Genomic DNA, 26,020 nt, shown 5'->3' with positions numbered 1-26,020 from the left:
ATACTAAAAAGTTTGGTTGGCATGGCTTTTTGATTTAAGGTTCATTTGCATATTCACTGAATATATGTAAACAGGCTCTATATCAATACTGAGTGCACCAATTTTCATTGGACCCCTACTAAAATATTGATCATACTTAGGTCTACTTATGTGGAAAGTTTTATGAGCATGACATTCTAATTATTAGTTTATTTGCATATATTAATAAATATCTGTAATTAAGCTAGATATCAGTACTGATTGCACTTATGTTGACTGGACCTTTGCTATTAATTGATCATACTAAGGTCTAGTAATGTTGTGAGTTTGATGAGCATGACATTCTAATTATTGGCTCATTTGCATATTTAATGAATTGCTGTAATAAGGCTATATATCAATATTGAGGGCACATATTTTGATCAAACTTTAAGTTCATTGACAAGCTCATTTTCACATTTAATGAATTTATATAATTAGGCTATACATATCAATATTCAGTTTGTTTGACTGGACATCAGATCTATTGATTTATCATACTGTACTTACGGTAGTTAAAGTTTGTGGAGCATTACATTCTAATTAATAGCTCATTTGGATAGTTAATGAAATTGTGTAATTAGGGCATGTATCAAACTAAATTATTGAATACACATTTAATTGAACTTCTTGGGTACAAAATACATTGATTATACTGTGATTTATTTATGCTAAAAGTTTGATGACCATGAAGTACTGATTAATAACTACATATTTAATGAAATTCTGTAATCAGGCAGTCTGCCAAAAGTGAATCAACTGTATATGATCACACTCCTAAGCTATGGCAGCTTCTTTCAGTCATACTGGAAGTTGATAGGAATGGCGTATCATAATGAGCATACCTGGTATTTACAAATTTAATGACTTTCTGTAATTAGGCCATGAACAAAACTGAATGGAGTGGATTTGATCAGACTTTCCAGGAGCATTTGACATTCTTACTTTTGTCGATATGGAAAGTTTAATGAGCGTGACATGTTTATATCATACTTATTTCATCATTCTGGAAAGTTGATGTGCGTGACTTATCATAATTAGTTCATTTGCATATCTACATACCACTCACTTGATTTAGGCCAAATATCAAAGCTGAAGAATCCTCTGAATTTCAAGAAGTACAACATTGATGAATGGCTTGTTTTTACCTCAAACATTAGAAGTATGATAAAAAGCACTAAGTTTGTGTATAGCACACACTAGTAAGGATAAACACTTTCTTTGTTATTTATGCATCCATTCCATGTTTCTAGTGTATTTCTTTTGGCACATGGTTTCCACCTAAGTCTTACTTTGATTTGTCCCAGGGAGAACAGCTCACAATGATCAGTCTGAATTTAGCTGAAAATTTATGCTTGATCACACTTTCACATTACCTTTCTTTGATGGTCTTCAGACATAGATCATAAAATTTGTGGATGGTAAAGAACGTTTTGATACTGTCAGATAGGGTCAGATAGGCTATGTTTTGACTGTAATTTGTAGACTATGTTTTGACTGCCAGTGATAATTTGGAAAAGGAATTTTGGCAAATCTTATATTTCAAATCTGCTCACTATCCCAGAAATGTAACACGTAAAATTTGGTTTGATTTTAGTGTAGAATCTGTACAATTCTACAAACTGTAGTCTTAAATAGATCAAAATGGACACACAGGTACTAGACTAACTCAATTTTTGGTGAACTAGAAAAGTCCAGTTGTATGACTGGCATTTATTCAAGACCTATCAAAAGAATGTTATGGATGTGTATTTTCAAAATATTAATTGATGTTGCACTTAATAGTTGTCACAAACTTGTAGCTGGTAAGAAAGTCTATTTAGTTCTCTGAAATGTCATGAGCTCAACAGAGACATCTACAAAAGATCATTAATTGTTTCTAAATTCATGAGAAGAAGGGCGGATTATAGCACTTAGTGCTGTGGGATATAACACTGTGTGGTCATATTTGCAGTATTTAGTGATCGGTATAAAATATTAAGACATGCCTTTGCTGAAGATCTGCAATATCCACAATGGTAGAGCTGACAGAAATACCATTTTGACACATTCCCTCTGAAAAGGTAAATATCAAGGCAGCTTGCATCATTTGTAAATAACGTATTGTACCGGTATGTCAGATGGGCATACACCACGTAACTGGCACAATGAGTGAATTGTATGGTACAAGTCAAAAGTTTTCTGTGTCATGTCAGAGTCAGATATTTGAATGATAAACACACACTTTTCGTCCTTTCTTCTTCATAGGCCAAAGATTAAGTGAGTAGGACAAAGATGTGATATGCGTGCATGACACTGTGAATGTGTTTTGTTAGAAATCAAAAGCACTCTTTAAGCCTTTCAAGATGGCATTTTCTCTGAACTGAGATCTCACATTGCCTTCATGTGTCCCGTGTGTGAGCAGTGTTTTCATGTGAAAACTCGGGGATGTTTTACCATGGTCTAAATTAGAAAAACATTTCATCAGAACATAATTTCCGACAGACCTCACGCTTTTCTGATGTAAATGTCATACCATTCAATTGCTTAATTACATTTACATGTAAGCCTCTTCCTTCATAAACATTCAATTTCCAGGGCCATTGCAGAGATATTCTCCGGTATAAAGTGTCCCTGCCAAACTGTATGCTCACTTGTGTATTGACTTATAATATTAGTTATCTTATTATTATAGGAAAATTTAGACTTGCATCTCTATTTTAGCATTTCAAAATGCTCCTAAGAAATTGTGAGATAAAAGTATTGAAATGGTCAGGTCAGATTTTGTAAACTTTTCTAAGAGTTTGTAATTCTACCAACATGTACATTGTACAGTACTGGTAACTGGTGTCTCTTGGTACATTCAAGACTGTTAAATTCCTCTTTGTCAAAATCCTCTTCACAGCAGCTTTTGTCATACTAGTATCTGTGAGTCATTGTCCATTAGGCTGCTGCCTTTGATGGATTTTTTAATTATTTTGGTTCTCTCTTTGAGATCAAGATATTGTTATTCCTCTTTCATGATAAATGTTGAAACACCTAATGTTACACACACTGACACAATGTCCTAAGGCATTACTGACATCAGTGTAGACAAATTCAGCTGTCGGCAATTAAAAGGCCTGTAGCTGAAAATTTTGATTATTTCTTTTACTATTTTTGTTTTGCATGTCAACTAGCCTTTCTTATTCTACTGCCTAAAGCATGTTGAGATACATGGTCACTGTACATGTATATTTGTCAACTCAGCCTGTATATGTGTAGGCTATATTATTAGTGATACGTGAATTCTGGTTCAAGCTTTAAAGGGGAAATCCTCAATCCCTGGTTCTCGGCATTTGTGGTGATTGACGTGACATTGGCTGTTTATGTTATTTTAGTTGTTTGTTCTCCTTTGAAAGTTGTACATGGTCAATTTGTTCACATGTTAGTATTGTATATACCCTGTAATCACCAGATAATTAGTCCAAGTCAAGACCTTTTGACGTGCAGGGATCATATCAGGTCATGCAACACAAGTTTTCTTCATTGATACAGAGCCACCAACTTTGCCTCTTCTTCTCATCCTTTTCAGTATCCAACAATGTACAGTGACAGATCACCCATCTTCAACTGCATTCAGCGAGGCCATCAGAACACGTAAGTATTTCAACAATCCAAGCAAAGTTTATGGTGTTTAGTTTTGCCATTTTGCGAACATCCTGACGGCATATTTGTCATTGCCTTCAACTTATTTTATTTTATTTTATTAAACCTTGTTTAACGAGGGTAGCCTGGTAAGCTTCAGTAAAGATGCTTATCTTCCCCAGGGCCCTCAGATGAACATACAAACTGATACAAAGCAGAACAACATGAACATGACTAACAAAGCTAGAACAATACAATGCACAAAAAAAGTGGCCAGGAGTCACCACCTGCACACAGGAAAAAAAATGCACAATCACACTAGATAACAAAAACAAATTTAACAAGAAAACTAAAACTCACAAACCCAAAAAATTATACCCAATAAGCTTTCAGGTAAGCTGTTTTAAAACTGCTTAATGAGTTACTAGATCTTATATTTAAATGGACATTATTCCACTGAATAGCACTATTTACGGTAAACCCTTTCGATAAAAATCCTTATTTGTTGCAGGAACCACTAACAATTTTTGCATCCTGGATCTTGTAACTCTTTTATGATCAATTTCGGTAAAAAGACTTGTCATATATTGCGGTGCAAGATTATTTAAACATTTAAAAACCATACAAACATTCTTATAAACTATTCTATCTGGTAATGGTATTATATGCATTGTTTTAAAAAAATGCTCGGTCGAAGCATTATACCTTGCATCACACATCACTCTTATAGCACGTTTCTGAATCTTATGCAACCCTTTCATAAACGGTGATGCTCCCCATAAATGACAACAGTAATCCAAGTGTGGTAAAATATAGCTATATATTCATAGGTAAAAACTGTCTTATTCTCTTGAGCAAAGCAATATTACTATTTACTTTTTAAAAATCTTGTCACAGTGCTGCTTCCATGACAGATTTTCATCAACAAGCGTACCAAGAATCTTTTCACAGTGTACTGCTTGCAATTCCGTTTCACCAAGATAACAGTCTAAAGTTTGTTTATTTAAATGTCTACGTTTTTGTTGCGTTGTTACAATCATTGTCTTTGTCTTGTCACAATTAATGGCCATTCTATTATTCTTACACCAATTATAAACATTTTTTAAGTCAGAGTTTAAAGTTGTCTCAATTTCTTGAATACATTTTGCACTGGTAGTTATGGTTGAATCATCTGCGTACATGTCAATGTTATTATCAATATAAAGTGGCAAATCATTTATGTAAATGATGAAAAATAAAGGCCCAAGTATACTACCTTGGGGAACGCCAGTCAAAATATGTTGCGTTGGTATACATGTACATAGCGTGTCCATGTCACGTCCATCGTCAATTGTCCAGCCATTTGAAAATTTGGAAGTTTAAATATGATATTTGGTCCTATCCTTTGATGTTCAAATGCTCAGTCTCCAAAGCTTAATGAGGATGTACAGGTATTACACCTTTGTGTGTCCAACATTCCCTGTGCCAAGTGAACTTCAACTAATTGTCCATTGCTCAGATGATTTACCCAAACCTTTGACGACCACCAGAATTTGTTATGACCCAATTGAGTTCTTGTTTTTTAGCTCACATTTGGTATATGTATGTACATGTATACCAAAGAGAGCTTACCGGTATATGGTAGGTCGGCGGCGTCTGTATGTCTGTATGTATGTATGTCTGTCTGTATGTATGTATGTATGTCTGTCTGTATGTATGTATGTATGTCTGTATGTATGTATGTATGTATGTCTGTATGTATGTATGTATGTCTGTCTGTGTGTATGTATGTATGTATGTATGTATGTACCGGTATGTATGTATGTATGTATGTACCGGTATGTATGTATGTATGTACCGGTATGTATGTATGTACGGTATGTATGTATGTATGTATGTACCGGTATGTATGTATGTATGTATGTATGTATGTATGTATGTATGTATGTATGTATGTATGTATGTATGTACCGGTATGTATGTATGTATGTATGTATGTACATGTATGTATGTATGTATGTATGTATGTAGGTAGGTAAAAAATCTTCTTCTTCATAACCGCTGGTCAGACAGCTTTGTTATTTGGTATACAGGTCCCTAGGGGTAACCCAACTTAGATTTGTTCAAATTGTGATGAAATATGCAAATCTGTATTTTTAACTTTAAGGAATTTTTTGTCATTTTTGGTCAAAATTTGACTTACATTGTATGTAATTCTTGTACTGTATAAACCCTATCAATTCACCCAGGAAAAATAATTGATATGATTTTAAATAATTGAATTAATGGGGAAATCATCAAAGCCAAAATAATTTTAGTGTAGAATTATCAGAAAGTTCAACTTTTTTGACAGTTCGTAGCGAAATGCTTACCATCTTGGAGGATTAAAACATGTAAAGGCAACTTTCCTGAATCTCAACTTTGACATATTCTGAACTGTCATTTATTGTGCCCTGTATGTTATCTAAAAGAAATTGCTCATAATGGCTTGTCATGATAGGGTGGTCAAATAAATAGAGATAGAGAAAGTTCTAATTTCCATTTATGGTTGACTTGGTAAGGATAAAATAAAATTACTCTTTGAGGAAAAAAATAGAGTGGTCAATTAAAAGAGTGGTCAAAGTGATAGGGTTTTTATGGTAAAGCTGGGCTGTAAGATTCCTCATGTGCTATTTATAGCAATTATGCAATCTGTGTAAACAGTGCAATGAAAGTGTTACATGATTCCTTTTAATGCTTTTGATGACCTTGAACTTCTTAAGTTTCAAACATTTGTCTCTTCAGTGTGCTTTCTCTGAGTACGTACAGTCTCAACTTATTCAACAGAACTTACTTACAATGTTAATTTGAAAGTTAATGTGCTTTGTAATAGGATGGAAATACTGATAAAGATAACCTGACAGATACATATGTGCTGTTTTTTATGACGTAAATCTTGATTTAAGCAAGTCTTGTTTACTTTAATTAGAATGTAATTAACTCTGGTGTATTAGCTACTATAGACTAATATAGTCTATAAAAGCTATTGCGATGGGTATCCGTCCGGCGTGCACCGTCAGTCTGTATGTATGTATGTATATATGTACGTATGTATGTATGTATGTGCATGTATGTCTGTTTGTTAGGCGTCCGTCCACAACTGCAGTACTTACTGATTTGATATTTGTTGTGTGGATAAAATATATGATTTTGAGAAACCCTTTTTATTAATTTTTTGATATTGTTGAAAATATGCAAATTAGCACCAAAAAAGGCGTTTTTGGTAAAAAATCCCCTTCTTCATAACACTGGTCAGACAGCTTTGTTATTTGGTATACAGGTCCCTAGAAATAACCCGACTTAGATTGTTAAAATTGTGATGAAATATGCAAATCTGTATTTTTACAGAATTTTTTTTTCCATTTTTGGTCAGGCCATCCTGAATGAGCTATCAAAGATATCCACCTTCTTCATCAATACATGTGTCACAAAAGGTTATTCTCTACATAACACAGCAGAGCTCTGTCAACTGTTGAGTCGCTTGTTTTTTCAAAACCGCTGGTCAGACAGCTTTAAGTATTTGGTTTACAAGTCCCTAGGATGACCTTAGTGAGATAATTTCATACAGTCATGTATCCATGCTTATAGTAGCTTCAGGGACTTTGGCCCTATGTTTCCTGTTTTTGGTCAAAGTCTCGTCCTCTTAAAGTGCTCATTCCATTGCCTTTGAACTTGGTATGCATGATCCTAGGGCTGGCCTCTGTCAGATTTGTTTGAATTGTGTTGAAATTTTCATATTTGTTTTTTTGGGGGGAAATTTTTTGCATTTTTGGTCAAAATGTGTTTATTTTTCTGAAATCACTCACCCGATTGCTTTGAAACTTGGTATGCATGTTCCCAGGGATAAATGTTGTTAAATATACTCACTCTGACCTGCAACATTGAACCAAATGTGAGCCCAAGACAAGTGTCATTGATGCTATGTTTTTTAAGTTGAACCATTATAGAGGAAAATAGGGAGAGTAAAGAGATGGAGCTAGGCTGAATTACAGGAAGGTGTAAAAATGTTAATCTGATAATGAAGGTGTTTACAATTGTCACACAAATAGTTTTCATCTGAACAGCAGTCTATTTCTAGGGCTGTTCATGCCTGTTGGAGATAGAAATTTAACATTTATGGACAAGTTGTTTATTCAGACTGTGGAGTATATATAAGCTAAAATGATTTCATTGTCCTCAGCCAATCATGCTCTTTGGTAATCAAACTCTTTTGTAATCAACCAATTGTATTATGGCTTCCTGCCAACCAGGATACATTTTCTCACCTTGTTGGTGTTACGGATGGTATTACTTTTCAGGATTTGTTCGCGTATAATGGTGGTTAAACATGTACCGGAGTGTGGATGCTGGCACTGACTGGGGACCTTCTTGAACACCTCTCTGTAATATTGCTTTACCTTCTAGTGAAGTTCTTCATCTTGTTTATATTGGTAACACTGACTGTAATTGTCTTCTTGCCCCTTCCACCCACTACCCCCCCCTACCCCGCCTGTTTTAGCAGCAATAGAAATGTATAAATCACACCACAGATGATACAAAATTCATGCATTGATTTTGACCTGTAACCTCTTACCCTTCCCAGTTGTATGGTGCCACCATTCTCCAACTACCTGACCTCATTCAGCAGTGTCCATGCTCCTCCCCATGGAGGTAAATGTACTACTTGCATTGTTCCTCTGACAGTGACTTGAGAAATTATAGCTTTGTTTTGGAAATGTAAAAGCTGTAGTAGAACTTATAGAAAAGTTAAATGTAGTACAATTGTAAAACTGAAAGTAGAGGTCAAAGGTGAAGCCTTGATATCGGATTACACGGTTGTTCACCTGGTGATCAAAATCAAATCAACATACGTCTTATCTAGTAAATGTACATCATGAATTTCTGTCATTTGTGTGTTGCCTTGTTCTCCAGTGATATTTCTTCCAGCCCTTGTCTTGACGTATTTTGTATCGATAAAATACATGTATCATTCATCATTTGTTTATTTATAGCGGGAATCCAGTTATAAATTCCGTACAGTCATGAAATGCACTCCTAGAGCTGAATGCTCCTGAAGCTTTGTTATCTGCATTGCCATTGAATTTCAGAGGTAAAAACTTTAGCAAAGTTGCTGAAATTTCCCTTAATTTTAGCAGAATAATCCAAATCACTCATTATCAACATTCACGGCTGGCAGTAAAAGGAAAATTTCCTTGAAATATATACCTGTATATCGTATATGACCAGTGTCCCGATTGTTTCCTCATTGAGTTGAAAAGTTACAAGCCACAATGAATTATGTTGAGAATCTTGCATTAATTTCTCCAAATAATTGATATCTTTCAGTTATTTTAACCAAGTTTAATTTTGTCAATTCAAATTTACAGAGGAAGGGGCTAGTGGGTCGTTGACCTGGGTCACATGGTCACCTCTGATAGCCATATACAGTCATGCATGTAGCAACCATATTAGAATACCAAGAACTGATGATGAAGTAATTCTCAGAGGTTCTTGATCGGGTAAATCCCCCTTGTTGCATCCTCATTCATATCACATCTTTTCAACATGTTGATAGGCAGTTTTCCTCCATCTGGTAGTGATTGAAGTGGATTTGCATCCAGATAACAGACACTATCATGTGATGTTTAAGCCAAGGTCTTAAGTTCTCGGAGCTGTCTAGTTACGAGGAGTAATATGTTTAATTTGACATCCATCCATCGAGTCAGTCAGACATTGTATACAGTGTACATACAAATATCATGTGATGTTTAATCCAAGGTCTCAAGTTCTCAGAGCTGGCTATAGGAGGCGTTGATACTTGAATCTGACATCCATCCATGGAGTCAACCAGACATTGTGGCAGCATGGGACAAACATGCTGAATTTTTAAGCATTTATTTTTATTTATAGTGGGGATATGTCATCTTAAATGTCAGCGTGTTTAATATTGTGATGTCATGTGACATGAAGTTACATGTTTTATTGATAAGTCAAGGAGGACGTGATGGTATCAGTTGTCAAACTTGTCAACATGTATGGCATCTAAGTGTTTGGGATGCATAATTGTGTGCATTATTGAGTGTTAAGCTTATTGTCTCCCCTTCAAAAGTTATTCTGACATAGAGATGGTTGGTCTTTTACACTATAGAAGTAACGGACGACACCCTGACCATATACATTTATTTATACACGCCTGTTATGTTTGGCTTTCCTCTTGCCCACACCCATACATAAACGTTAATGGTCAGTGGGGAGTCTGTTATTTCCATTTTACCGGTATTAGCAACGACCCCAAAAAACTCAAAGTTTACGAAATTTCTCATGCGAACGGCAACGGGGCCCCAGAACTTGTCAGTAAGTAGTGCGCACACTGTAAACATTTTGCAAATCCGGAGATTTTTTTTTAAAAAGTGTCTAAACTTCGCCCACAAGTGTTCCGTTTTATTTTGTAATTGATTATGATCTTTGTACACATAACAACTTACATTTTAGCTGAAAAGTTTCAATGTTTACGATATTATTCATATTCACGGGCACATAAACAAACCATTATTGCATATTTGTGATCACAAGGTTCAGCTCGACCAATTAAAATGCGATGGACAGGGCATGGTAATATAATATTGTATTACTGTCTTTTCTCTGTGGTCCTCCCCTTACAACATCTGAACCTGCACCATATGAAATCCTTTTTTTTTTCAAAGTATAATGTAAAGTACACTCAGTGTGACAGTTTTGGGACAGGGTAGTGAATTTCACCCAGAGCCATTTCATAAATGAGGAGCACTACGAAATCTTATTACCATACCCTTCGAAACTTTATTAAGTGTTAACAGGACTTATCCTCAAACCGTTAACAGAACGGAAGTTGTATTGAGGGGGTCAAAGTTGCCAAATTGTTGACCCCATGTTGAGTGTGTAGTAATCGGACTGCTATCGCAGTAATTGGACATCGTATTTGGAATGTGATTATAGGGGCTAAATATTGATATTTTGAAACTTTAAACCCCCGATTTTATCAATGTGTTCAGAAAACTGTTGGTAAAAATTTCATGATAAATTATTTACGTTCAATCCATGGATGACACAATCATGTTTCGACGTGTATAGTGCTTACATATTGGACATGAGCTGTCTCTGTGTGTTGCTTTCGACTCCTTGTTTCGTATGGTGTGTTAACTTCGCCAAGTTTGGAGCACCCGAAATAGCTTCTACCGAAAAAAAAACCTATTTAAAACGGCACAGCAGTTTCACCTGACTTAACATGCGGTAACATGACTTGTAAAATGCTATCAATACAGAGTGAAGTGAGTACAACGAACAGCATGTCATTACGGTAAATGTCCGAAAACTGAGGTCGTCTGAAAACTTTCACACTGAGTGTACTCAACCCAATCAGAGACTGTCTCAACCCATTGGGCTGCACTCTGACGTTCACAGTCAGCGACAGATGGGAGTTGGTAACAGTGTACATCGCTATGTTGTTCGCGTTCATTTGTTATCCACTCAGCCAGCAGTACCTCAATAGTACCTCACCGACAGTTTCCACATTCTTGATTGCCAACTCACTGGGTATATTTACATATATCCAAATTACATATATTTGTTTTAAATTGGCTTTTACAATGTACATTATCCCATATTATGATAGTAAACTTCATTATGGTAATCTTCATATGTATATGACCCAATTTAGTAAGTATTGCAGTATTCATTTCTGTGTCAGGCAGATTAGTTTGAAAAGTGGTGCTCAAAGGGACTATATATGTAGTTGTGACTTTGATAAAAAAATTTTATTATTCTTGTTCCAATATATTTTCTGAATTTCCTCCCAAAAGCACAGGTACATGTATGTTTAAATACAAAATATTCACCTTACAAATATTGCATTGTGTAAAACATGCAATGTTGTTGTTGACAAATGAATTCTTGACTGGACTAGAATTCTGTCATCAATAATAACATTTGACATCAAAAATTTTGTTTATAAGCAAAATGCCAGACATTTTGGTATGATTTGAGTGGACGAACAAGACACCATTTCACAAACAGATGATGACATTTCCATTAAAGGGAGCTTGTACCTCGAAATTTAAATGCTGAAACCTTTGCCCAAAATTTCCACAAGGAAACTTTAAACCATTCCATTTCTAAACAGAGAATAAAAATCAGGGTGACCGTGCAAAATTTGGTACCAGGGAAACAATTTACCCAATATTTACGGTCACATGAAATTCAAAATGGCCGCCATCCCTGTGTCAACTCTACGGTATTGGGAAAATTACAATTTTTGGTCTTCTCAAAAATAAGGCATTGAAAACTCTAAACACTCCATGAGCTTCAAAGTGAGCTCCAACTTGTGGTGAAAGTGTATTGTAAAAGTACAAGATTCCACATATCTGTCCCACAGTTGCAGTAAGTTAATGGATTGTGATCTTTCAGCTACCACTACAAGACTAAAATTTGGCCTGTCACAAAGGTCTACCGTCAGAATTATTGGAAAATCTGATATACCGGTGGTATCTGTCTGTCTACCAAAAATTACAATCAAATCTTCCATATGTTGGTTAGCCATATTGTCTTTGAAAATGTCAAGTACATTTAGGCTTTGGTAATGAAGTCAGTTGATTGTTCACATTATTTGTGCATTTAGTCACAGCAGTCATGTGACTTGCAAGTCAAAACTAATTTGGTTATTATAATCTCAATTTTACATTCTTTGTCAGTGTTTTCAAACCATACTACCATGAGGAATGCAAAAAAGGTATGTATAGCTAATGGGGCCTAATCTGTTGTCATGTTGACAAAATTTTGCTCATATACCTGTAGTACTTAGGTATAGTATGCGACTTAAACTTTTGCTCAAACTTTCCTCAAGGAATCTTTCAACTATTCTCTTTCAAAATCAATTATAAAAGTCGGGGCAAATTTTGGTAACTAGAAAAACAAAGAATCCAAGATTTACCAATATTTGAAACTCAAAATGGCCACCATCCCTGTGTCAACTCAATCGAGAAAAATAATATTTTCAAATTTCAAAAAACTAACCTTGTGAAAAATATTTTTACAACAAAAGCTTTAAAATTAACCTCCACAATTTGGTATATCAGAAAAGAATTGTAAAAGTTTGAGAGTCTGAATATCTGTCCCCAAGGCGTGTTCTACCTTAACAGAAAATGAGTTCAGCAATGTTATAAACTTTTATTGTTCCTGTGGTTATGTTTTCATCAAATTCCTGAAACACTTGTGCAAAAGGGAAACCATTGGTAGCAAAATGCAGACTCTGCACTAGCCATTTCTTTGTACAATCAATGACCTTATAATTATTTTTCATTAATTAGCACACTACCGGTAGGCGACTTATTGGACAGTAAAAAAATGTACCAAGAATTTTGTGAACAACAACAATGCAAAGACATAACATTACCTTCAAGTTTACACATTTCACGCGGTGTTTTGGCAAAGCAGATCATTGCAGTGAAGTTTACCAGTTCCTCCAGTCATACATGTATTGCGCATTGTTCTTGCCAATACATCAATGCAATCAAATTTGGAGATGACATAAACGTTACCATATTCCCAAATGTACTAATTTTGCCATACCATATCAATCACACTGATACATTCCCAATGTAACACAAGATGAGAGTTTTACTGTAATCCTTACTTTTTTGTCTTTGTTGGTCTGATTTCACTTTACTTAGTTAGGTTTTATTTTCTTGTAAAGTTGACTTTTACAGTCTCTCTAAATGGGCTTCTCGGCCGTTGGTTTACTGAAATATATAGATACATAAATAAGTACAATAATTAGTGAGTCAAAATTGCCAGTGGTTGACAACTAATATTTTGTAATTTTGGTTCATTACAGGCTGGAGCAGTATCCAATCTATGCGATCTTTCAGATAATATCAGGTCTCCAGTTTCCTGTGAGTAGATAATTTTCCATTGTTGGGATTAAGATGGATGGAACCATATATTACAGGGAAATGGCCCATGAAATCCTAAAAACGTCACCATTCAAAAGAACAAAGCAATCAAACAATGGAAGCAGAGTGTAAACAGAATGCGGCTAAACTCCCATAAAGAATCATGGTGATTTTCTTAAGTGGGCTTTTAAGCCACCTGGACCAGCTACATGTACATGTATGGTCATGTTTGTCTAGTGTGAGCCCAGTCTTGTCTGTATTTCCAAACAAGAGTTCAATGCCTATTGTTTACCCACACATTTTGAAAATATCCTCCTTCCCTCAAAACTTTCTATATCTGCATCCCACATTGATTGACCATAGGCGGCAAGCTGTTGCTGATAGGAGGGGACGGGGAAGGCTGGAATTCAGTCAAATTCAAGGAAAAGAAAATAACATTCAGTCGTCAGGGGTCATAGATCATAAGGCATACTTTTAGTGAGGGAAAGTATTGCTCCCAGATTATGGTGCCCAGTACTCTGTTTGTTCCATATGGTTGAGAAGAGATACATAATTCCCCCCCTCCTTGTTGCCAAGGTTGAAACATCTCTTTTCAAAAGTGATAATTTTGCATCATAACAGTTGTTTAATACACAGAGAAATTATTATGTATCCCATAAGTACTGTATATTGATTGAAATACTTGTGTTTACTGCAAACATCATTTATGAAACATGGACTCTCAGAAGCTAAATGTCACTTTTGATATCGAGATACAGGTTGATTGAGCAATCTTGTTTTTCATCTAGGTTTGTTCTTCAGTGGCTGGTTTGGTCTGGATTGTGAGCAGAATTTCCTATGCTCATGGTTATTCCACAGGAGGTACGTGAACTTTGTTTTCTTTCTTGAATATAGCAGGGCTCGAAAATTTTTTTAAAAATTCACTTGCCAAAGGGCAAGTGAATTTTCAATTTCACTTGTCCGGAAGAAAAATTCACTTGCCCTGAATTTCAGGTGATTTAAGGAGTAAATGTGTATGGTTTTATTCATGTCATTGTAAAGAAACAGTAGCTGTAAATTACTGATAAATTTGTGTCCTTATTCTGTGTATCAAAAATAATATCTTATGTAACGTATACATGCACAGTGTTTCAGCCAGCTTTTGCTAGCATGGGGACACGGTGACCCATAGTAGGTCTAAATGGGGACAAATTAAATTTTGGGGGGACATGTAGTGTATTTCAATAAAACAACACTGGTACATTGTCATTGTGTGTCATCATGACCTGGTACCCTGTGTTAAATAGGTAAGTCAGGTAGGTGCAATAAGGGTAAGTATATAATAGGCCACCGGTGTTGTGTCAAATTGTGCCCATGTGAAACTTTCAGTATCATTTAGTTTACTGCTACCAAGTGGTATGTGCATAAACTGCAGGGTTCCACTAAGTCACCAAAATGATTAGCCAACTCATTAGCCAAATCAAAAATCTTGTAGCCACTTTGAGCAACTTTTAAACAGTTTATGATCTCAAGTGTAGCAACAGCTTTCTCGGCATTCAGGAGTTCCTAATTATACAAATCAAGATGTTTTGTATGTTGTTCATGATAGTTCTTACATTAAAGAAATATTTGTTTAGTTTTTATTACATTAATTATCTGTGTTTTTTATGACATTGAAGGGATTGAAATACTTTTTCATTTCCAGTGGTAAACTGTTTCCACAAGAAATAATTAGGTGGCAATTCTAAAAATCAGGTAGCAATGTGAAGTGTATATTACTACAGATACAGAATACTTCTGCAGCATTGACTCAGTGTTCACAGTATGACAACTTATCATACATATACACTACAAGCTCCTTATATGGTTTTGTTAGCCACAGACATATAAATTTACCATGCAGAAGAAAGCATTCGGTAGAATAGTGACAGTGTAGATACAAGTATTGTGGTGTTGTGTCATAGTTGTGATCAAGCAGGCTCAATAGCATCTTCAGCATAAGTATTTCTCTTGAGACAAAAAGGGTCAGGTCAAAATCCTTTAAAACAAGACACAATGATATTGTTCAATTCATTTCCCAATGTTTTAAAGAGTAATAATAGTTTTAATGATAATGGTAACATTGTAGCCCAGGAACATTTTCATTTGATATTTTGATATCATCAAGAAATGTCTAGTGATGTTCACTATTACATCATTAAACTGGAGGAATCTGCAGAAATATTAATGTGATGATTTGAAATGGATATGCTTACTGCAACTACTGTTGACAATTTCCCTTTGCCATAACAGTTAATAAAATTTAATGTAAAACTGACAGTCAAGCTAAATGCCATTAAATTGGAAAGCACCAAGAAATTACCTTGTCTCATAAGATTGTACCTATTAGACCTCCCTAGGTGGTTTCTTTTGAACCATAATTGTGTAATTAAGGTGGCTGGAAAGGCTATTTTTGCACCAATTCTTTTCTCAGAGTTAATGTCAAGTTTCAAGTGTTAAAATCAAGATATTTAGTTCAAATTTTCAGGATAACTCCCTTAGTTAATACTTTCTCCAAAGAATATGAAAATTCTATATTTGCAGCCATGATTTTGAAATATGACACCAGTAAATATTAAAATTTAATTTTCCATATTTTTTTTACATATTTGAATTTAATAATAATTGGATAGTATTAATATTACCAAATTAGTTATAAATATGTTGACACCATTTATTGTAAGATTTGAACGGCAGGATTTGTAAATGAAATTTGTTTTTATGATTTTACATGGGTTTACATATCAAAAAAATTATTAAAAATTTTTTCAAATTTCAAAATGTGATTTTTCAAAAAGTACTTCAAATACAGGAAAATTGTGCCATACAAATCTTATCTGTAACCTTGTTAATAGGCTGTAAAAATTCCATGTCCATATCTCATTTCAAAGGTTGGATTAAATTGGTATACAATTATGTAGGAAAACTGTTATTCTGTCAAAAATGTTGAAAACAAGCCATATTTGCACCCCTCTTTTGAAGTCACAGAGCAGTTTTTTTGGTTAATCTCACTTTTGACACCTCTTTGACACTCAAAGAATCTAAAAATGCATTTACAATAGCAGTCACTCACTCTGAATGCCAGCACCGCCTTGTCAAACTTTCCTGAAAAACAGCAAATAATGACTTTCCCTTTTCAAACATTTTATTAAAAGCTAGGGGACCTCTACCATAGTTAATACACTAAGGACTCCCCAACTTCTTCTTATTTGGTCAGTTTTTTAGAAGTTTCAACAGGCTATAACTCTGCAATGCCTTTGTGCCCAAATGTCTAGTTTTTTATCACAACTGGAAGTTGTGATATAGAGGTGGTTTCAACCGGTGTTTGATGTCGTCCATTTCCGTAAACGACAAAAAGTCAAAAACTGCTGAACAGACTGCGTTGATATTTGATACCGATACATAGACTGGTTCCAAGGTTCCAATTCCGAAAAATGGAGCCAAACGGAGCGCCGGTTAGATAGTTTTGGGAAATTTCTAACCCCCCTTTTTATCTAATTGATTTTAGGGGTCTTTCATATATGTAGTTTTGGAATGTACACCAATCCTGCATTGTGGACTGTTTTATGAGTTGTTGAACAGAAATGAGGTTTTGATGAATGTTAGAAATATGCAGGATGGCTGATTTGAAGTATAAGAGATTTCTACGGTCTTTTGGGCATCAAAAGCATTTAAAAAAAACATATTTCATAGTTTAGATTCACACTTTTGAGATGACCCTAGGCATTTGTTAAGTAAACATCCTTGAGTCAATATACAGACTTTGACATTCCAGAGATTAAGTATCCACAACCTCACATGTTACAGTCTTTCACTACAATGGTATGGCCCAAACCCATTGTTATCAATGGAGAGTGTGGACCTGTCTACAGGAATTGGGTGAACAGGTTAGACAATGACGTTACAAGTTGTAGGTTAGTTATCAAGGTAGCACCAGCATAGAGTCCTGAGCATCTGTCCATGTGTTCTCACAGCAAATTACAGGGAAAAAAATTATTTTAGAAGTTTCTCTCCTTTAAGTAGAAGTATATTACAATTTAAACCTGTCATGGATAGATTGCTCTCAAATGATCTGAAACACAGTGTTATGTAGGTCATTTCCCCCACACTCATCATGACCTGAGTTCAATTAGTCTAGAACATTCTCAAGGTCACTGCCCTTGATGACCTCACAACCTTGAATTCAATTAGTCATGTTTGGAATGTTCTGGAAAGTTGATTAGTTGTGTAAGGGAGATAATTTTAGAACAGTAATTAGCATGTCAATAAAAGTTCTAGATTGTTCTTACATGCCTTATAAAAGGGACGTGCACAGCTTCCAGTCAGACTTTTGGGATCGTGTCTCTTGTGTGTTACTAAACTCCAGCAGTAGTCATTCTCAAGACTTTTCAAGACCTTCACTGTCAACGCTGGATTTATACTGTGGACTTTGTGCAGCTTCAAGCCTGCAAGCCAAAGGACTGTTCATTCATCCGACTGACTGTTACAACTCTGAGACTGGAGCTTTGCCGTCCCAGCTGAGATAAGTAGTCTGTACACTTTTAAAGCTTGTACTCTGTCCCTGACTTAGCAATTAGTTTTGTTTTCGTAATAAATTTTGTTTAAACGGAAACTGCTGAGTTCACCCTTTTGTTCGTTTTCTCTGCACGTAACAAATTGGGGGCTCGTCCGGGAGACGAATATTTTGAGCCGTTTGACAACAATTTGCCTACCTTTTCAAAACTACTGTATACTGTGAACTCAGCGAAATTCAATCATGGCGGAATTCAAGCCAGACGAATTTATGGATGACCTTGATCAGGACACATTTAATTCCCTCAGAAAAGACAACCTCATAGCACTGGCCAATTTCCTTAAAGTAGATGTCAAAAGATCTATGCGCAAGCGAGAAATACAGTTCAAGATTGCAAAACATTTAGTTAATTCTGGCCATTTTGAGGAGTCTGCCTTAAAAGATTATGAGCCTGAGTCTTCCTTCGAACTCAAAAAATTAGAATTGGAAATACAGGCAGATTTCGAGCTAAAAAAATTGGCATTAGAAAAAGAAAAAGAATTACAAATGAAAGAAAAAGAATTACAAATGGAAAAGGAGAGACAGGCATTAGAAAAAGAAAAAATACAAATGCAGTTAGAAATGGAAGAAAGACAGAAAGAGAGGGAATTGGAAATGAAAGAAAAAGAATTGCAAATGGAAGAAAGACAAAGGGAGAAAGAAAGAGAGGAAAAAGAAAAGGAAAGAGAATTAGCAGAACACCGACTGCAATTAGAAATAAAACGTTTAGAGCTTGGACAGTCAGGAAAATTCTTCCCTTCAGACAAGTTTGACATCACTAAGCATTTCAGGTTAGTTCCCCCTTTCCAAGAAAGGATGTTGATAAATATTTCCTTCATTTTGAGAAAATTGCTCAGAGTCTGAATTGGCCTAAGGAGTCCTGGTCTATGCTTTTGCAGAGTGCTTTGGTGGGTAAAGCCAGAGAAATTTACATTCAGTTGTCAGTAGAGCAGGCTTCAGATTATGATTCTGTGAAGGAATTAATTCTCAAGGGTTATGAGTTGGTGCCTGAAGCTTACCGTCAGAAATTTAGGGATTGTGAGAAGGTGAAAGATCAAACTTATGTTGAATTTGCTCGACAAAAGAACAACTGTTTGATCGTTGGTGTTCTTCGAAAAGGTCAGTCAGAATTATGACAAATTACGACAACTTGTTTTGATTGAGGAATTTAAAAGGTGCATTCGGAGTGACATCAAGACATTTATCAATGAACAAAAGGCAGATACATTAGAGGTTGCTGCACGTTTGGCCGATGATTATTCATTGACCCACAAATCTTCATTTCTCAGCAAACCATCCCAGTCCTTTTCATACAGAAACAATGCAGGTAAATTTAACTCCTCCTTTTCATCCAAGAATTTCTCAAAGGAGAGTAGGAAATCAAATGACAACAGTTCACAGAGTTCAAGTAACACTCCCACATCATCAGATCCCAAGTCTCAATCTCCTTCTGACAAACAGTTGGGTACACTTTCTTGTAATTATTGTAAGAAAGACGGCCATTTAATGTCAGATTGTTTCAAATTGAAAAGAAAACGTGAAGGTCAAAGTGGTCAAAGTGGATCTAAGCCCACCGGCTTTATTTCTTCATCAACTCAATTAGAGTCTAATAATGTGTGCAACACATTTTCTGAGGTTAAACCCCTCTTATCCCCAATTAATGAGGTCAAGGTCAATTCTTCTCCAAATAGCATTATGGGTATTTTCGAACCATTTATTCATGATGGTTTTATATCACTTTCTAGTGATTTCTCTTCCGCTACCCCTGTCAAAATTTTAAGAGATACCGGGGCTTCCCAGTCTCTTTTGTTGGCAGATACCCTGCCGTTTTCTGAAAAGTCATTTTCAGGTTCTAAAGTTCTTATTAAGGGGGTAGATTGTAATGACTACATTCCTGTTCCTCTCCATAATGTCTATTTGTCTTCGGACTTTGTTTCTGGACCTGTGACTTTAGGTATTAGGCCTTTTTTGCCTTTTGAAAGGATTCACCTTCTTCTTGGAAACGACCTTGCTGGGGACAAGGTCATTACTAATCCACTTGTGACTGATAATCCTAGTTTAGATCAGGATGCAGAGCTAATGAACAAGAGATACCCGATTTATTTCCTTCATGTGCTATTACTCGAGCCATGTCAAAGGAAACTTCCGAGAATCAAAATACTCTCAAAAATAATGTCACAGATGTTGACTTAAATGACACCTTTCTCAGTCAGGTGTTTGACACGGATCATTCCGTTATCCCTCGTGGATTTGAAACTTCCAGTAAAACTTCTGCGACCAAAGTCAGACATTTTCTAGATCAAATCTCATTGCAGAACAACACAAAGACCCAGATATTTTGTCTTTGTTTGACAGGGTAGATGATGAAGGTAAAACTTCAGATAGCTCTGTTTCCTATTATACAAAATCTGGTATTCTCATGCGTAAATGGAGACCTCCAGATGTTTTGGTTGATGACGATTGGGCTATAAAACATCAAATTGTGGTTCCAAAGCCCTACCGTGCTGAAATATTGCGCCTGGCCCATGAAACCCCCTGGGCTGGTCACTTAGGAGTCAGGAAAAGTTATCATAAAATTCTCAGTCACTTTTATTGGCCTAATCTCAGGCAGGATGTAGCACATTTCTGTAAAACTTGTCACACATGTCAAATGGTAGGAAAGCCAAATCAGACCATTCCAAAGGCCCCTTTACAGCCAATTCCTGCATTTCAAGAACCATTTAGTAGGATACTAATAGACTGTGTTGGGCCCCTACCAAAACAAGATCAGGAAATGAGTACATGCTGACAATAATGTGTACATCAACTCGGTTCCCCGAAGCCATACCACTGAGAAATATAAAGACAAAGACTATAGTGAAAGCTTTAGTCAAATTTTTCACTTTATTTGGCCTCCCTAAATGTGTCCAGTCCGATCAAGGCTCCAACTTTATGTCTGGAATTTTTCAACAAGTAATGGATCAGCTAGGCATTAAACAGTATAGGTCATCCGCCTATCATCCAGAAAGTCAGGGTGCTCTTGAGCGATTTCATCAAACTTTGAAAAACATGGTTAGGACCTACTGTTTTGACACAGAGAAGCAGTGGGATGAAGGAATTCATTTTCTGCTCTTTGCTGTTAGAGAGTCAATTCAAGAGTCTCTTGGTTTTAGCCCATTTGAGCTTGTATTTGGACATACAGTCCGTGGCCCACTTAAGCTCGTTAAAGAGAAATTCCTATCAGACGATGATGATTGTCTGAATATTTTGCAATATGTGTCAGATTTTCGTACAAAACTCTCTAAAGCATGTGAATTAGCCAGAGAAAATCTTAAGTCATCTCAGCAGTCAATGAAAATCAAATATGATAAAAGCACCTCAAAACGGAAGTTTGAACCAGGTCAAAAAGTTCTTGTTCTACTTCCAATTCCTGGCAAACCACTCCATGCTCGTTACTTTGGGCCATACCTAATTGATAAGAAATTGAGTGATTTAAATTACATCATAATAACACCTGACAGGCGAAAACAAAAACAGCTATGTCACATAAATATGCTTAAGCCATATTTGGATAGGGATAATCCTACTATAACTCAGCCTGTCAGTGCAGTCAGTTCAAACCATTATGAAGATAGTGATACTGAAACTGACTTGAGTGATAATACTCTAAACTCAAAGCTGGGCTCGGTCAAGCTTCAGAACTCAGAAATCCTGGAGAAGCTGGAGTCTACAAAGTTGGCACACCTCCAGCCAGAACAACAACAACAGGTGAAAGAACTGCTCCACGAATATAAACACCTGTTTCAAGATGTTCCAACGAGGACAAACATCATCCACCACAACGAAGATGTCTGCGACAGTAATCCAGTGGAACAACATCCAGACGGACTGAATCCTGCGAAAGCGGAATATCTCCAGGAGGAAGCCAAGTATTTGCCGAACAATGACTTTATCGAACTCAGTAAAAATAACCGGACTTTGCCGTGCATACTTTATGCCAAATTCAGTGCCATTTCAAGTTTTCCAACAACAAATTGCAGGAAGATAGTCATGGACATCCTGTTTGCTACTTTTCACACAAATTTAACAAATCCCAGAGAAACTACTCTACAATTGAAAAAGAGTGTTTATCTCGATATTAGCTTTACAGCATTTTGAAGTTTATGTTACTTCTTCAAATCAGCCAATAGTGGTTATATTGATCACAACCCTCTTGTTTTTCTGCAGAAATTTAAAGGCAAAAATCAGAGATTGCTAAGATGGAGTTTAATGTTACAGGAGTTTAATCTTGACATTAGACATATCAAAGGCAGAGACAATTTAATTGCAGACTGTCTCTCTCGTATTTAGAGTTTATTGTTGTTCACTTTCAAGAAATTTTACTTTAGAGTAAAACAAAATTTGAGTACTTAAATCCTTTTCAAGATTACATTTGTAAAAGAAAGATTTTTCTTTGAAAAATTTTCTTTTTTTGAAGAGGGGTGTGTTATGTAGGTCATTTCCCCACACTCATCATGACCTGAGTTCAATTAGTCTAGAACATTCTCAAGGTCACTGCCCTTGATGACCTCACAACCTTGAATTCAATTAGTCATGTTTGGAATGTTCTGGAAAGTTGATTAGTTGTGTAAGGGAGATAATTTTAGAACAGTAATTAGCATGTCAATAAAAGTTCTAGATTGTTCTTACATGCCTTTATAAAAGGGACGTGCACAGCTTCCAGTCAGACTTTTGGGATCGTGTCTCTTGTGTGTTACTAAACTCCAGCAGTAGTCATTCTCAAGACTTTCAAGACCTTCACTGTCAACGCTGGATTTATACTGTGGACTTTGTGCAGCTTCAAGCCTGCAAGCCAAAGGACTGTTCATTCATCCGACTGACTGTTACAACTCTGAGACTGGAGCTTTGCCGTCCCAGCTGAGATAAGTAGTCTGTACACTTTTAAAGCTTGTACTCTGTCCCTGACTTAGCAATTAGTTTTGTTTTCGTAATAAATTTTGTTTAAACGGAAACTGCTGAGTTCACCCTTTTGTTCGTTTTCTCTGCACGTAACAACAGTTATTGCCCATTAGCAACAAATCTATAGCAAGATTTATGTAAAGTTCATGAACTTACACAAGGTATTAGACAAAAGATGACCATGACTTTGCTACTTTTCAACATTTATTTCAATCAGATTTCTCCAGCTTAGTGTATAATTTTGTAATCTTAATTACTGTCATCTTAGCTTTACTATGTATTTATACCACTCCAGGTCATGTGACCTATTGTTCTTGCCATCCATTTATCGCTGAAAGCACGACTGACACCTATTGTTCTTATGCAAAATAAGTAATCAGTCATACTTTTATTCATATGTAAATAAGTAATCACCACACTTTAATGAAAGAAAATCATTATCATATCAATAAAAGTGTAGTGATTACTTATTTAAATATGAAAAAAAGTATGACTGATTACTAATTTGCAAGAGAACAATAGGTCAAGTCGAGATTTCTAAAGCATTCACACACATTTAATAACAAAATGAAGACAATTTGTTCAACTGATATGTTATAGCATCACATTTTATAATTCAATTTAACTTTCTTTGGACCATGCTCAATGTAAGCAACATGATTTGTTGATGAAGACTGTCCATCTTTAGATTCGGCGTCTTCTTGGGTTGGACCAATCTTGTCTGTTTTGTTACATTGTTTTGTCGTCACTTGAGAAACTGATTTACTTACAGATTCCTATGATTTAACGCTAGATGGAGGTGGTAGTAATATATTCGACACATGCTTTTGTTGTGCAGTAGACATACATTTGAGGCGCATAAACCGTCATCTGATCTGTGACCTGTTTGTTCTTTGATAAGCTGCTCATCGAATCCCTGATGGTACAGAGATGTTGCCGCATTCACCTGAAATTATCAAACACACGACATGTGTGACAAATATCATGGAAATAAGTACAGCCTTTTTGTAACGTTTGTGGAATAGTCGAAAGAAATTCTGTGATACTGCCGAACACACAACAAATTGTTTTGGTCAATGAATTTAATTTTATAACTTTACAGAATTCGTTTTGTGTATAAATATTTTAGTAAAAGAATAAATTACCTTGCGAGAATATCCAGTGTACTGGCAGTCTGGCCAAGCCATCTTGCACATTTGCTTTGTGTAAAGACGTATATTTTCTGGCAGGAGAACTTGATTATCCCTTGGCAAGGGTCATCGATAGTACAATCCCGTCTGGTGTTATCATCGCCAAGTACTTTTTTATAAGTTGAAGTACACATCGTGGTAGCGGCTGCTCTTATAGGGCAGTTTGCCCGTGTAAAATCCACTTTGGTAGTGTTTTTACATGGCCGTCCATGGAACTCTAGGAAGTCTCTTGGGTCATCAGACAAGTTGACAAGGTCCATCTTGACCAGTCGAAAACACGAAAATGGTATTGAAAGCCTGATGCATCCACGAGGCAATCACATGCATCTACAGATTGAATTCCTTCTCGCTAGCCAATAGCCAACAAGATAGAGTAAGGCAAGCCATTTTATTTAACCAATCAGACTAAAACAGTTTCCTTCTACACAGGTGCATTATACCACTCTGTAGCTCTTATTCAAATACAGATTTGCAGTTGACCAGAGCCCTTGTCCTACTTGTCTGGGATAGGTCATTCTCCCAAACTCGCATGCCAGGTGCATAATGACCTCTGTGAACCTTTCGACGTACAATGGGTAACTCCATTCCATTGTGGATATTCAAATCAAAAGTAGACGATTTATTGACAGTAATTTTCAAATTTTAGAGAAGATTGGCCTGTTTTTCGTGGTATAAGTCGTTAATCGCACCTCGTAGGTGAGCTGTTACAGTTGTAATCACCACACTTATGGTCAGGAACTTGTAAACATCACTCGGCCTTCGGCCTCGTGATGTTTACAAGTTCCTGACCATAAGTGTGGTGATTACAACTGTAACAGCACACCTACTCGTGCAATTAACTATACTTATTCATACCTCATTATTCTTACACTACTGTTATACCTTATAACCACAAAATTTCAAGAGATGCATATATGATTGTCACTTAACAAACAATTTACAAATATGTCTTCTGCTTTTTCTCCATATACATATACATGTCTCTTTTCTCATAAAAGTGAGCTTAAAATCGCAATGTGAAAAATAGTCTTTCAGCTATATGTTGCTCATTGACTTCGTGGTCTGTCTAATTCACAGTGAGTGTGGTTGTTGATAAATGCCGATAATACTAGGCGGTCATTATGTCCAAGCGCATTGGCGGTATTTTTTAACATAATGACCATAGGTCATTATCACATCTGGAAGTTGTGATATAGGGTTAGCTTCAACCGGTGGTGGACAGTGTCCATTTTCCGTAAACGACAAAAAGTCAAAAACCGCTAAACAGACTGCATTGATATTTGGTAGAGATATTCAGACTAATTCCAAGGTTCCGATTCCGAAAAATGGAGCCAAACGGAGCAGCGGTTAGATAGTTTGGGAAATTTCTAACCCCCTTTAACTAATTGATTTTAGGGGTCTTTCATATATGTAGTTTTGGAATGTACACCAATCCTGCATTGTGGACTATTTAATGAGTTGTGGAACAGAAATGAGGTTTTGATGAATGTTACAAGTATGCAGGATGGCTGATTCAAAGTATCAGAGATTTTCATGCACTTTTGGTAATAAAATTGATAAAAAACAACATATTTAATGTTTTAGATTTCTCACATTTGTTATGACCCTTAACATTACAGACTTGATGACATAACTAGCTGCTGGACCTGTTTACTGGCGCATTGATTTAAAGACAAAGATCGTTTTATTTTGTAATAAGGACGTGTGATTTCGTAAAACATAGTCTATTAGCCTGGAAATGTGATTTTTGCGAATATTGCTTACCCCACTGACAA

At 35.9% G+C, this 26,020-nt stretch overlaps 2 protein-coding genes across 3 annotated transcripts in view; one reads left to right on the top strand and one right to left on the bottom strand.

Moving 5' to 3' along the window:
- LOC139142701 (protein downstream neighbor of son homolog) overlaps nucleotides 1-26,020 on the bottom strand; it is a 116,675-nt gene that overhangs the window by 35,397 nt on the left and 55,258 nt on the right. The window lies entirely within an intron of this gene.
- The window catches only part of LOC139142702 (glutathione S-transferase 3, mitochondrial-like), a 43,290-nt gene that overhangs the window by 5,953 nt on the left and 11,317 nt on the right, over nucleotides 1-26,020 (top strand). The window contains exons 2-4 of the mRNA XM_070712769.1: nucleotides 3,572-3,636; nucleotides 13,490-13,547; nucleotides 14,336-14,408. Coding sequence (XP_070568870.1) covers nucleotides 3,572-3,636; nucleotides 13,490-13,547; nucleotides 14,336-14,408 — 196 coding nt within the window. The remainder of the gene's footprint in view (nucleotides 1-3,571; nucleotides 3,637-13,489; nucleotides 13,548-14,335; nucleotides 14,409-26,020) is intronic.

Source organism: Ptychodera flava, chromosome 10, assembly GCF_041260155.1.
Source record: "Ptychodera flava strain L36383 chromosome 10, AS_Pfla_20210202, whole genome shotgun sequence".
NCBI classification, from domain to species: domain Eukaryota; kingdom Metazoa; phylum Hemichordata; class Enteropneusta; family Ptychoderidae; genus Ptychodera; species Ptychodera flava.
The sequence above is the reverse complement of the archived record's forward strand: the minus strand, read 5'-3'. Positions and strand labels throughout refer to the sequence as shown.